At 42.4% G+C, this 13,475-nt stretch overlaps 2 protein-coding genes across 4 annotated transcripts in view; both read right to left on the bottom strand.

Moving 5' to 3' along the window:
* FUCA1 (alpha-L-fucosidase 1) overlaps nt 1-4,437 on the bottom strand; it is a 30,699-nt gene extending 26,262 nt beyond the window's left edge. For all 3 annotated transcript variants that reach the window (XM_070949251.1, XM_070949252.1, XM_070949253.1), the window contains exons 1-3: nt 4,073-4,437; nt 1,237-1,371; nt 1,006-1,143 (exon numbers count right to left, since the gene is read on the bottom strand). In XM_070949251.1, coding sequence (XP_070805352.1) covers nt 1,006-1,143; nt 1,237-1,371; nt 4,073-4,437 — 638 coding nt within the window. The remainder of the gene's footprint in view (nt 1-1,005; nt 1,144-1,236; nt 1,372-4,072) is intronic.
* Nucleotides 4,438-9,707: 5,270 nt separating this feature from the next.
* Nucleotides 9,708-10,828, bottom strand: CNR2 (cannabinoid receptor 2). The gene is given in 2 exon segments (XM_070949738.1): nt 9,708-10,750; nt 10,753-10,828. Coding segments are annotated over 2 exon segments (1,119 nt in total).
* Nucleotides 10,829-13,475: the final 2,647 nt, after the last annotated feature.

The raw sequence follows: 13,475 nt of genomic DNA, 5'->3' as shown, positions 1-13,475 counted from the left end.
TTCTGGTCATGCCTCTTGACTGCCAGTTGAATTCAAATAATCAGTCACATGACCAACTGACCACAACAACACACAAGACCTATATCTGTGTTGGTGAACCTATGGAACGCGTACCGGAAGTGACAGGCAGAACCATCCTGCGTGGGCTGTGCAGCCTCGCTGGCTCCTCTTCCGTGTTCCTGTGCACACACGTGCCGGTCAAATGGCCTTCATCCGTGCGGGGGGCGGCAAAACCCGGAAGAACACCTGAAATTCCGGGTTTCCGTCGCACATGCTGTTCGTCAGGCGTGCCTCCACCCCGGAAACCGGAAGTTCGTGTGCCGGCGTGCACATGCACAACAGAACGTTCCTCTTCCAGGTTTTGGCCTGCAAAGGCCAACAAGGCCAGCTATCCAGGTGGGATGGTTTTGCGTGCCATTTCAGGCACGCAGTCGGCACGCAATGACGTAAAAGGTTAGCCATCACTGACCTACCGTATTTTTCGGAGTATAAGACACACCGGAGTATAAGACGCACCTTAGTTTTTGGGGAGGAAAATAAGAAAAAAGCTGAGTGGCAGGTGGATCAGCCTCCTGGAATACCCCCAATCAGCTGTTCCCAGAGGTGAATTTTAGCAACAGGTTCCTTGGTTGTGAGCTCTGTGCCTTGCTTTTTTTGGTTTTTTTTCATGCCTCTGAAACTTCTGAAACTGTGTTTCAGAAAAAACTTTTTTTTCCTGCCTCTGAAAGCCTCTGAAACAGAGCTGAAGCTCTGTTTGGGGGCTTTTTTTCTGAAACTTCGTTTCTGATGCTTTTTTCAACCTCTGAAACCTCCGTTTGAGAAGCTGGGCGGGGCTACATTCGGAGTATAAGACGCACCCAGATTTTCACCCTTTTTTGGGGGGGAGGGGGTAAAGGTGCATCTTATACTCTGAAAAAAATACAGTATATAAACAGAAGAGGAATCTACAACCTGAACTACAAATATTCTCTATTATTTCATACTCCAAAAATGTTTGGCTCTTACCTTAAAACAAGTTCAGAGAGTTCTGGAAGAGTCTTCCCAGAGACAAAAAACTGGCTCTTGAAGCTATTATTTTTGTCCAGTAAATACAACGGATGAAACCATTCAAAAAGGGAGTGATACAGTCCGAAGGATATGTTTCTAAGATTAAACAAAATAAAAGTTATTAGCTAATTAGTAAACCTACTTTTTTCCTGCATCATCCTGACTCCCCCTTTAAAATCAGACCGATACCTTTTTCGGACAGCCTCTCCTAATTCACCAACCAGGTCACGATGGGGACCAGTATCCACTGAATTCCAGTTCCAGGACACTTTCGATCCCCAGTTGGTGAAGCCTTCATGATGCTTAGACGTAAACACCACATACCTGTAGGAACCAAAGACAAAGAATTAGAAGGAACTTCATCCTCTTTTGACATTTCACCAGTGTTTAGCATTTATAAGGTGAATATGGGAAAAGAGGTACGTTAAAAACATGAATATGATTAAGGATATACCAAAAATATGGAATGCTGAGGGTTTTTAGCCTAGTGTGCTCCACCCTATGGAGTTCCAGCAGATGTAGAGACCTTTGCAAAACCTTATTCTGTACAGAATAATTGATGCTTGGGAATAGATATTATTATATGGCTATTATATTATTATATCTATTCCTGTCCTGTTGAATATTCTGATGCTGGAGGTGAGATCTGCCCACACCCTTCTGGCATTCCAGAAAGACCTTAAAATATCTTGGTTTTGCCAGCTGGCTTGGGGCACTGATGGGCATATTGGAATGCTTTTCAGTCTTGTAGTTTTTTCTCTACTGGCATTGGTAGGACTCTGAAATTAGCTTATTTTCTGTATCTCTGTCTCATTGTTCTGACAGTTTTCTCGCATTGCATGTCCTGTTGGTTTAACAATTTCCTTGCAATTTTATTTATTTATTTATTGGTTCGATTTATATGCCGCCCTTCTCCAGAGTCTCAGGGTGGTTTACAATGCGTTAAGCAATAGCCTTCATACTTTTGTATATACCTGCTTAGTAGGGCTTTTGGGGGCCCTCTAAACCAGTGTTTCCCAAACTTGGCTATTTTAAGATGCATGGACTTCAACTCCCAGAATTCCCCAGCCAGTATGCCTGGTTGAGGAATAGTATGCCTGGTTGAGGAATTCTGGGAGTTGAAGTCCATACATCTTCAAAGGGTCAAGTTTGGGAAACACTGCCCTAAGCGGTGTTCTTTTTTTATACAAAGTCAGCTTATTGCCCCCACAATCTGGGTCCTTATTTTACCTACCTCGGAAGGATGGAAGGCTGAGTCAACCTTGAGCCTGGTGAGATTTGAACTCACGGTAATTGCGGGCAGCTGGTGTTACTTAACAGTGCTTTAGTCAGCTGTGCTACCAAGGCTCTTTTGAATTTTGTTTTCATGTATGTTTACTACCTATCACCTTTATATATAATTTGTGGCTGTTTCCCTGAGACTGGTGGGTTGACACTCCCTCTCTCTTGTGTAAACTAGCTGGGAACTCAACCTGTGTTAAATATAGCTAAATAGGCTATCTTGCTCTTGTGTTCTTTTTCCTCTGAGACTTTGAAGTCTTATTTTAGACACTAAATTTCCATCTTTGCTGCTTAAATAAGTAACACTCGTGCCCTAAAAATTGTGCACACTATGTATCTGTGGTGGAATCACCAGCTAAAGGAGAAGGGGGAGTGAGTAAAGAGCTGTGCCAGTATGGAGTCTCTCTGTGGGAGAAAACGTTCATAGGCCAGACTAGTGAAGCCTTATCTACTGGTTCCCAAGGGAATGCAGTCAGTCTGGCCAGATTCTTTAAAACAGGTGATCAACAATAAAGAAACTACTGTAGCCTATTGACAAAGTTGTTCTTGTTCCTTGCATCTCACATTGATCTTGCCAAACTGGCTGCATTCCATTGGAAACCAGTAGAGACTCTAGCCTATGATATTTCCTCCCAGGAAACCACTCCATGCTGGCATGTCTCTTTATACTTACCCCTCCTCTTAACCAGGGATCCCACATAGTGTCGCAAATCAAGGCAGTGTACAGCTTTTTCTCTGTGCTTAACACAATTGTTTTTAGCCATGCCAATTATAATTTCGGGGCTCACCATTATGGATCTTATTTATACTGCAGTATTTCTGCCTTAATGCTTCACAGCAAGAAAAGCCAAAAGTCCATTTTCAATTCCCTATAGTTTCAGTGTCCAGCTGCTAGAAGAACTTTAATCAACCTTGGCAGATCTTAAAAGAAAACTAAAGTAAATTAAGCAGAGCACCATGGGAGAGAGACTGCAATGACATCATATCCTGGTATTGCAAACGCAGGATAATTTGCACCATAAATTCTCCCTAAACAGGCCTAAAAAGGACAGAATCATTCAAGAATTCCCAAGAAAGCTTGAAAATAAACAGCAATTTGGAACAGGGTATACCACATTATTCATGGTTTGCAAAAATGACAATAATAAGCTTCCTGCAATAACAACAGCGGAATTGCAAAAAACTGCACTACTCGGAGCATCGTATATCTTAAGAAGGTACTTGGTTGATCCCTAGGACGCTGGCAGCAACCCGTATCAATCATTAGCACCAGTCAATGGTATTTGTGATGCATTTTTGAATGTTCAGTTGACTGAGTTTCATGTTTAATGAATAAAGTAAATTATGATGATAATTGAAGATACTTGATACCTAGGATGCTGGCAGCAACCCGTATCAACCGTCAGTGCCAGTCAATGATATTAATGTTCAGTTGACTGAGTTTCATGTTTAATGAATAATAATAACAATAATAACAATAACTATAATAACAACAATAATAACAATAACTATAATAATAATAATAACAACAATAATAACAATAACTATAACAATAATAACCACAATAGTAATAACAACAACAATAATAATCATCCGATTTGCGGTATCCTCTGCGGCAGGCCTTGGGATTCCCTCTCCTATCCCTCACTACCCCGAGGATCCCGTGGCCGGGAATGATGGGAGATGGGATCCGGCTGGGGGTGGCGAGGAGGTACCGGCTACCCCAGTGGCTGGCGGGGCTGACCTGGCCCCGGCGTCCTGGAAGAGCTGCGCCCACTCTTCCGGCTGGAAGTCGACGGCGGAGAAGCGCGGGGCGAAGTCGGCGTAGGAGGTGCCCGGAGGGAAGTGCAGGCGGACGAAGCGCTGGTAGTCGGGCTGGAACTTGCCCTTCCAGTGCCACCAGAACCACTCCGAGCCCCAGGCGGGCACCGAGAAGACCCCCCAATGCACGAAGATCCCGACTTTGGCCGCGTCGAACCAGCCGGGCAGGGGCCGCGCATCCAGGCTGGCCCAGTCGGGGGAATAGCGCGGCCCGGCGGCGCTCCGTGTTGAAGAGCCGCGGCAAGAGAGAAGCAGCAGCAGCGGCAGCCAAAGACCCTCGGCAGCCATCTTGGGCGCTCAGCGACCAGGACCCCACCCCCTTTGCCTGGCCAATGGGAGGGCGGCCGAGGAGGGAGGGGCGCGCGCGGGAGGAGCACGTGACGCAGATGTGGGCTTGGGGCCAGGGTTGGGCCAATGGGGCCCTTTTACAACCTGTGGACTTCAACTCCCAGAATTCCTGAGACAGCGAAGTTTCGCTGTCTCAGGAATTCTGGGAGTTGAAGTCCACAGGTTGTAAAAGGGCCCCATTGGCCTACCCCTGGCTTGGGCCTCTTTTTTTTTTTTTTTCCCCTTCCCCTTTTTCACAATGGCCCCGGGAAGTAGGCCCCATTCTCAGGGCGCCTCCAAAGTAGGATCTACTCCTCTCTCAGGCTGTTACCCCGTGAGGAGGAGGAGGAGGACAGGCCGTCCTCGACTTACAACAGGTTCGCTTGGTGACCGTTCAAAATTAACCTGGGGAGGGGGGGAAAGAGGGACTTACGACGGTTTTTTTTTTTTCACACGAACGACAGGATACTGCAAAATCCCCATTCCCATCCCATTCCAGGGGAAGGATACTGTAAAATCCCTTCCCCACTCCTGGAGAAAGGATATTGCAAAATCCACATTCCCTCCCCACTCGGGGGCCAGTCATTATCTGGTTTTGCATGTATTTTGCATCCTGTTCTCCCCATGTGTGCTGGCAGGCATTATGTTTGTTGTTGCTGGAAGAGATCCCAGATCAGGAACACCTTGTAATTTTTAATGTTACAGGACCTATTTTGCAGGTCCTTTGTGTTCCTTGTTTTTTATGTTCATATTTTGTATTCATTTTTATTTGATCTCTGTAAATTATGGTAAGTAAATGTATTTTAACGTAACTAGGTTAAATTATGGTTTCTGTCATGAAGAGCATTTGTACCACTTTTTTTTTCTTTTTTCGCTTGAGGCAGAACAGAAGATATGATGTAAACTCTTTAATTGAGATCTCTCTCTCTCACTGTGTCTGTGTGTGTGTGTGAGAGAGAGAGAGAGAGGGAGAGGCGGTTTACAGAGCATTTGAAGCCATAGTGAATTTAACCATGATTTATTGAATAAACCATAATTAGCTGATGTATACATCCATGCCAAACTATATGGGTAATCCGGCGTTTAACCTACACTTGTTCAGTGACTATTCGAAGTTTTTATTTATTTATCTGTTTGTCAAACATGTACAAGATAGCAGGTATAAACATAAACATAAACGAAGTAAGTACAGGTAAATTTAAGTACAGGTGTACTTAATGTAAGTACAGGTAAAGTTACAATGAATGTTGTTGGAGTCAGGTTAAAAGCGATAGCTGGAAGTTTGCACTTTTAGACTAGCTTGACTGGTGTCAGCTTTGTCAAGTAAACCAGGCAGGAAAGATTAGATGAACTAATTCTACTTCACTTGTAAAGATAGGTAAGCAGAAACTGTTAAATTTGTACAAAAGGTAACGAATCTCCCGCTGTTACCTTTGCAGCCCAATGATTTAGGGAGGGTCCCTCCTGAATAGAAGTGGGTTTCAGCAGGTTCTGACCAGTTCTGGAGAACAGGTAGCGGAAATTTTGAGTAGTTCAGAGAACCGGTAAATACCACCTCTGGCTGGCCCCGCCCCCATCTATTCTCTGCCTCCCAAGTCCCAGCTGATTGGGAGGAAATGGGGATTTTGCAGTATCCTTCCCCTGGAGTGGGGTGGGAATGGAGATTTTACACTATCCTTCCCTTGCCATGCCCACCAAGCCTCGCCCACCAGGCCATGCCATGGCCCACCAAGCCACGCCCACAGAACTGGCCGTAAAAATTTTTGAATCCTACCACTGCTCCTGAACCTTTTCATCTGCCCGCCATGCAGCTGTGGGCTCAGCTCCCTCTTATCTGACTGTTCCCCAGGCAGCAGGTCTTCCCCTCTTTCCCCAAGAGGCCATCCACACACTCCATTATATCAACTTAACAACTGCTTGTTCGGTGACCATTTGAAGTTACGGTGGTGAATGAAAGGATTTAAAACCGGTCCCCAAGTTACAGCAGCTAGACTGCCTTGCAGCCAAGTGGTCAAAATTCAGGCACTGGGCAGCCCACCTGCATTTATGACCACAGGGGCATTTCAATTCTTCCGACCTGCCTATCCCTTCACCCATCTGTCCCCTTTTGGTCCCCAGCAGTCCCTAGCCCCTGCCACTCTAGCTGGCCTTCATTGTCTCCTTGCTTCCACTGTTGACTAAGCATGTCTGGCCTTTGATATTTCAGTAGTGCGGTTGCCTTAATAGAAATATTTACTGACTCTATACTCTATTTTAATAGATTCTTTGGCCAAAACTCTCTGATTTAAGTACAAAGAGTTTCTTTTGGTCTTTGGCTGTTAATCAAATAAATTTATTCTTGTTTCTTATTCATCCTAACGTTGTTATGCTATATATATATATATTTTAAAGATATTTTATACCTCTTCTGATACAAGAACATTATGTGAGCATACTTTGGGCACTCGGAAAACTGGGCCACATTTATCACAAATCCCACGGCACATAACCACATTTTACAATGGTTTTGCTGAAAACCAGCATTTATTCCCAGCTTTTAGCAAAACCATGCCCATGGTTAGCGAACCATCGGGTTGCTTAATGATGGTGCGTTTGCTTAACGACCACAGATTCGCTTAAAGACCATGATGTCTTTAAAATCACGCTTAACTGCTGAAAAAAGGTAGTAAAATCAGATTGGTCGCCTGATCGGTCTATTTTATGACTGTCAAGAGTTATGACCATGATGGGCAGGCTCCATTAAAGTTGTAACTCAAGGACTACCTGCACATTATATAGTCCCTAGCATTGGCCTGTGACTGGGAAGACTCTGTTCTGAAATCACTTTTAGCCAGGAATACTCTTAGGATCATTTTGGGCTAATCCAGTGTTTTTCAACCTTGGTAGCTTGAAGATGGGTGGACTTCAACTCCCAGAATCCTGGATTCTGGGAGTTGAAGTCCACCCATCTTCAAGCTACCAAGGTTGAGAAACACTGGGCTAATCACCAGGGTGGATAAAAATCAATGATTTTTTTTTTTAAATCAAAAAAATCAGATTTTTTTGATTTAAATCGTATTTTTTTGATTTAAATCGTATTTTTTTTTATTTTTATCAAATTTATTTTAATAAAAAACTTTTGGGGTAAAAATCTATCGTAAGATAGTTTTCTATTTAAGATACATAAATAATTTAGTTTATTCAGCATGAAATGGAGCTTAGTTATGTAGCATGAGGCTGTATATTCTGCAACTCTGGGACTATCGGTGAGTCAACAGTGGGTCAAAGGAGTAGCCGAGATGACAGTTGCTCTTTAAAAATTATGATTTAAATCAAGTTGATTTAAATCAAGCCTTTTTACTAGTGATTTAAATGATGATTTAAATTGTGATTTAAAGCAACTCGATTTAAATCAAATCCACCCTGCTAATCACTATTATTATTAAAACTAATGTGCATTGAAACACGTTGATTCATAGCAACCTACAACATTATATTTCAGGCCTACATAAACCACAGAGTTCTTCTGGAAAAAAAAAAATCAAAGGAATACGGTGTATAGGTAAACCTCAACTTAAAACAGTTCATTTAGTGACCATTCAAAGTTACAACGGCACTGGAGAAAATGACTTAGGACCGTTTTTCACATTTACAACCATCGCAGCATTCCCATGATCACGTGATCAAAATTCAGATGCTTGGCAACTGCCCTGTATTTATGACGGCGGCAGTGTCCCTGGGCCATGTGATCCGCTTTTGCGACCTGATAAGCAAAGGGAACGCAGAAGCCAGATTCACTTAAGAACCATATTGTTAATTTGATTTTGATTCACTTAACCACTGGGCCAAGAAAATTCGTAAAACAGGGCAAAATTCGCTTAATAACTGTCACTTAGCAACAGAAATTTTGTGTTCTGTTGCGGTCGTAAGTCAAGGACTACCTGTATGTTGCTTTATGCTCCCAGGGAAATAGAAAATAATATAGTATTAACACGGCTAACCAAGCATATATTATGTAAAAATATTGCTTAGCAAAATGGAAAAAGCTTCAGAATAAGATGTTTTCTCTGCTGTTCCGATAGAAGAGAGAACTTGCTGGAGTCAAGGGACATTTTTCTATCCATATTCCTTCATTTTACAAATCAGAAGTCTGGTAGTTACAGCTTGCATAATGTATGTCTTTTAATAAAATATGTTGTTTGGAAAAAGATACTGTCAGATTCCTCCTGATCTGTCTTCCTATCACAGACTAATTTGGCTCTCCCAAATTATTATTATTTTTTAATTTGATTTATATGCCGCCCTTCTCAGAGACTCAGGGCGGCTTACAATGCGTTAAGTAATAGCCTTCATACTTCTGTATATTTATACAAAGTCAGCTTATTGCCCCCACAATCTGGGTCCTCAATTTACCTACCTTAGAAAGGATGGAAGGCTGAGTCAACCTTGAGCCTGGCGAGATTCGAACCTGCAGTAATTGCAGGCAGCTGGTCTTAATAACAGGGTGCTTTAGACCACTGTACTACCAAGGCTCCTTTAAGTAATTAAATTACTTAATGCATAAATTATTATAAGACCATCCTGCTGCAGGGAATCTCTTGAATTTAATTACTGCTGATAGTTCTCTCTTTTTTAAAAAAAAAACTCTAGGAACTGGATGCGAGTCAGATTATTACTAGGTACTAAATTGTTCTAGTACATGTTGTTCTGGCAACCTATTGATATCCCCTGGAGTTTTTTCCCCAATTGTAACCTTCGGGAGTGTTTAATCTCAAAGCATAACTTTTGCCTGAGGAATGGAAGTACAAGAAGTGTGATCCAAAATCCCTTGGATGACCCCAGAGAGTCCCACTGTGATGGGGTGGGGGGCAAGCTTTTTGCTTTTTGCATTCAGGGTGGTTTCAAGAGCAGGCAGTTGAAAGGCAAAATACAGTAGGTACCTTAAACTTTGGAGATGCTTATGTCTCCCTTTGTCCCCTCCTTAACCCCCTCCTCCCACCAAAGCATCAAAGTCTCACATATCCTTCAGCAGAAGGAAGCGTATCCCTTTAGTCTTCAGAGAACAAGAAGGAACCTGCACCCTTCTGGATATTGCTGATCTGGAATTCCCAAAGTTGATAGTGAAGAATGCTGGGAATTATAGTTCAAGGATAGCTGGAGATGACATTGCTGTGAGTTGCTTCCAAATGGAGGAACGTTCCCATGTTGATGCACAGGAACATTGTGCGTTAATTTCCAACTAGGATGTACTTTTAAGAGCTCTCTGCTTCCTGATTGGTCTCCGAATTGCCCAACACCTTCCCCAAACAAGAGCAGATTCTCTTCAGGGAAGAGCTTAGCTCCTTGCTCCGTAGGGCGTAGATAGCTGGGTTCACCATTGAGTTCACCAGACAGAGGGTGATGCAAAAGGCAAATGCCACCCTGGTAAAGTTGTCCATGATTGAAAAGAGGCTGTAGGCCATGAGTAACAAGCCCGGTAACCAACATATCACCAGGACCATCAGGACGATCGATAGAGTCTTGGCCAGCTTGATGTCAAGTCTCCTCTTTGGGTTTTGTTGGAATTCTTCCAGATGGTGCTTCTTCATGTTCACGGTGTGTTGGTGAGCCTTCCAAAGGACGTGCATGTATGCATAAATGATGGAAGCCAGAAGGACCGTCACCAAGATAATCCAGCTTGAGAGATAGCTGTCAGCAACAAAAGGGAACAGCTGGGAACAGGTAGACTGGAGGCTACAGCAGTTCCATCCCAGAAGAGGCAAGGAGGATAGGAACAGGGCCGCTGCCCACAGCACTAACAGAGCCACCACAGCTCTTCTCCTGGTGACCAACTGCTTGTAGTGGCTGGGTCGGAGGATACAGATGTACCTGTCGAATGCCATCAAGAACAGGCTGCCAAGGGAAGCTGTGAAGGAGGTGTTGACCCCGGTAAGCTTTAGCAAGTATATCTCCTTGGAAGCACTCATCATATTAAAAACATGGAAGTTAAGAAAGCTGCTGACAAACGTAACTGTCGCCAGCGTGTCTGCTAAAGCCAAGCTGCTGAGAAGGATGTAAGAAGGTTTCTTCCGAAGCTTTGAAGAAGAAAAGATGAGGAACAGTACCAAGAGGTTCTCTACAATGCAAAGCCCACCAATGCAGAAACAGAGAACAGCAATCATGGGCTTTTGTGATTGGCTGAGGACCATGAAGCATTTCAGGTATAGCAAGGTGGTGTTGCATTGAAAGCTAGTGAATGTTTCGGTCAGCTTGCATTCTTCCATCGTGGGAAACTTGAGATTGCAAAGGTCTTTTTCAGAAAAGGGTTGTCTTCCCTGGCACGTTTTGTGATGCAACTGAAAGAGATGGCAGCAAGGAAAATTAGATGGCTCATAGCAACTGTAACCCTTTCTGCGCAGCCTTGATTTATCCCAGTGTTTTTTAAACTTGGCAATTTTAACTTTTGTGGACTTCAACTCTAAGAATTCCCTAGCCAGCATGCAAGTTGGGGAATTCTGGGAGTTGAAGTCCACAAAACTTAAAAGTTGCTGGGTTTGAGAAAACAATGATTATTCCATGCCCCACCTTATCTTATCTTATTACCCCACATACAGAGGTCACATAAGGAGCCTGAGTGGCGTAGGAGGCTAATGCCTCCTAAAGCAGCATTTAACATCCAGCTGCCTGCAATTACTGCGAGTTCAATTCTCACCAGGCTCAAGGTTGACTCAGCCTTCCATCCTTTCTAAGGTGGGTAAATTGAGGACCCAGTTTGTGGGGGCAATAAGCTGACTTTGTATAAATATACAAAAGTATGAAGGCTATTGCTTAACGCATTGTAAGCCACCCTGAGTCTCCGGAGAAGGGCGGCATATAAATCAAATAATAAAAATAATAAAAATAATATTCAGCAGGTTCTGACAGGTTCTGGAGAACCAGTAGCGGAAATTTTGAGTAGTTCAGAGAACGAGCAGATATCACCTCTGGCTGGCCCCAGAGTGTGGTGGGAATGGGGATTTTGCAGTATCCTTCCCCTGCCACGCCCACCAAGCCACGCCCACCAAGCCACACCATGCCCACCAAGCCACGCCCACAGAACCGGCAGTAAAAAAAAAATTGAATTCCACCATGCCCCACAAACATGCTCTTATGGAGAAGTTTCGATCTGGTTTCTGTTTCAGAACGGGATCAGATAATCTCTTGTTGGCAGATGAGATGATGATGCAAAGTGGGTGGAGATCCATGGCTCACCAACCTTGCAAGTATTTGGAGGGTTTTTTTTTTTTAAAGGTTTTGCTTTCATTTATAAGCTCTTTTCAACTGTTTTAATTGGCAACACCTTTAGAGGCTATTAAGGTCTCTGAATAGCATGCCAACTCAGAACAGGTTGCCAGTGGTGTGTTTTTACAAAATGTGTGTGATGCTTTTTGGTTTCTTATTCTATTTTTGCAAAAAAAATATTTTTAAAAACTATACAAATTAAATAGGAAATAGGAAAACTAATAATAATAAAGAAATAGCCACCACCATTAGCAGCAGCCTGAATTTAATCCAGTTTTACTCCACCTTTAAATTCTACATTTATATTTTTCTGGATATTGATTGATTTCTTATTTTCCTATTACATTACTGTATAAGAATGCTGATTTTATAGAGTATGATTGCTGTTTTTTTGAAATACAAAACAATACATTTAGCAAATCACAAAATATTTACTTAAAGATTAAATTTACTTCTCAGAAGAAGAAGAAAACACAGAACATGGAATTCCAGCCTTCTTTTACCCCATCCTGTATTTTAAAGAACTGTTCTGTTTACTCAGAATTACTCCCAAGTAATTACTCCCAACTAATTTTCCAAAGAGACATTCTGATCAATGTAGGAGAGACACATTTTTAATATGGAAAGGATGTTATTTGATTTTAATCCCTCCTTAGACCAATATATCTCTTCAAACATTTTCCTCATTTAGATCCAGCAACTGAAATTTCTGAAATTCTCATTAAATCATGGCCATCATCAGGCTACTCAGTTTCTTTTTAGTTTCAATTTTTTGTATATTTGTTTGCTGCCCAGTTTCTTGGATAGATGGGCAGCTGTATAGATTTGTTATTTTCATTTCATTTCATATTTATCCTGCCTTTATGTTTTGCTAACTCAAAATAGCATATATACTTAATAGCATAATAGCTCCCCCACTGTTTTACCCCCAACAACATCCCTGTGAGGTGGGCTAGGCTGATTGAAAGGGACTGGTTCAAAGTCACCCAGCCAGCTTTCATGCCTAAGGGAAGATCAGAAGTCAACGTTTCCTAGTCCTGGAGACAGCCACCGCATCAAATTGGCACTTGGTGTGTGTATGTGTATTGATTATGTATGTTCTCTGCCATTAATAGTAACAGTAACAGAGTTAGAAGGGACCTTGAAGGTCATCTAGTCCAACCCCCTGCTCACGCAGAAGACCTATACTAGGGATTCGAACCGGCGAACTGCCGACCATTCTGATCGACAAGCTCAGCATCTTAGCCACTGAGCCACCTAGCCAGGTTAGCCAGAATAGGGAACCTGTGGCCTCCCACCCTATTTCTACAGTTCCCAAAGTCACCAAGATTACTCTGATAAAATCAAGCACTGTCACCATATGTTTTAAACATTTTTTGCAAGGTTGACCATAGAGAAAATTCTCGAGTTTTCTAACTACAGAGGAAGTTGGTTCTTTTTAACTTCCTGTTTTCCCAAGCATAAACTCTAACCAGAACATCCTTTAAGTCTTCTTTGAGGGTATTTATCAAAGAATTTAAGTAAGATAAAATAATTGGAAGCTTTATTTCCACTCTTGCTTTGAGCAGTATACAATTCTCCTTTTCATACTCACCTTTTTCCATTTAGCTGCCTGTTGTCATTCAAAAGAAAAAAAGGATGCCCAATATTTTTTTTCCAGGCTTGGTGAAAAACAGGTCCTAATGTCAAATGCATGGAATATTGGTTTGGTAAACCAATATTGGTAAATATACATTTACTTGTTCATTGGCAACCCTTGA

Source organism: Pituophis catenifer, unplaced genomic scaffold, assembly GCF_029215685.1.
Source record: "Pituophis catenifer annectens isolate HBS135680 unplaced genomic scaffold, rPitCat1.0.hap2 SCAF_9, whole genome shotgun sequence".
Taxonomy (NCBI): Eukaryota; Metazoa; Chordata; class Lepidosauria; order Squamata; family Colubridae; genus Pituophis; species Pituophis catenifer.
This window is presented reverse-complemented; position numbering and strand designations above follow the sequence as displayed.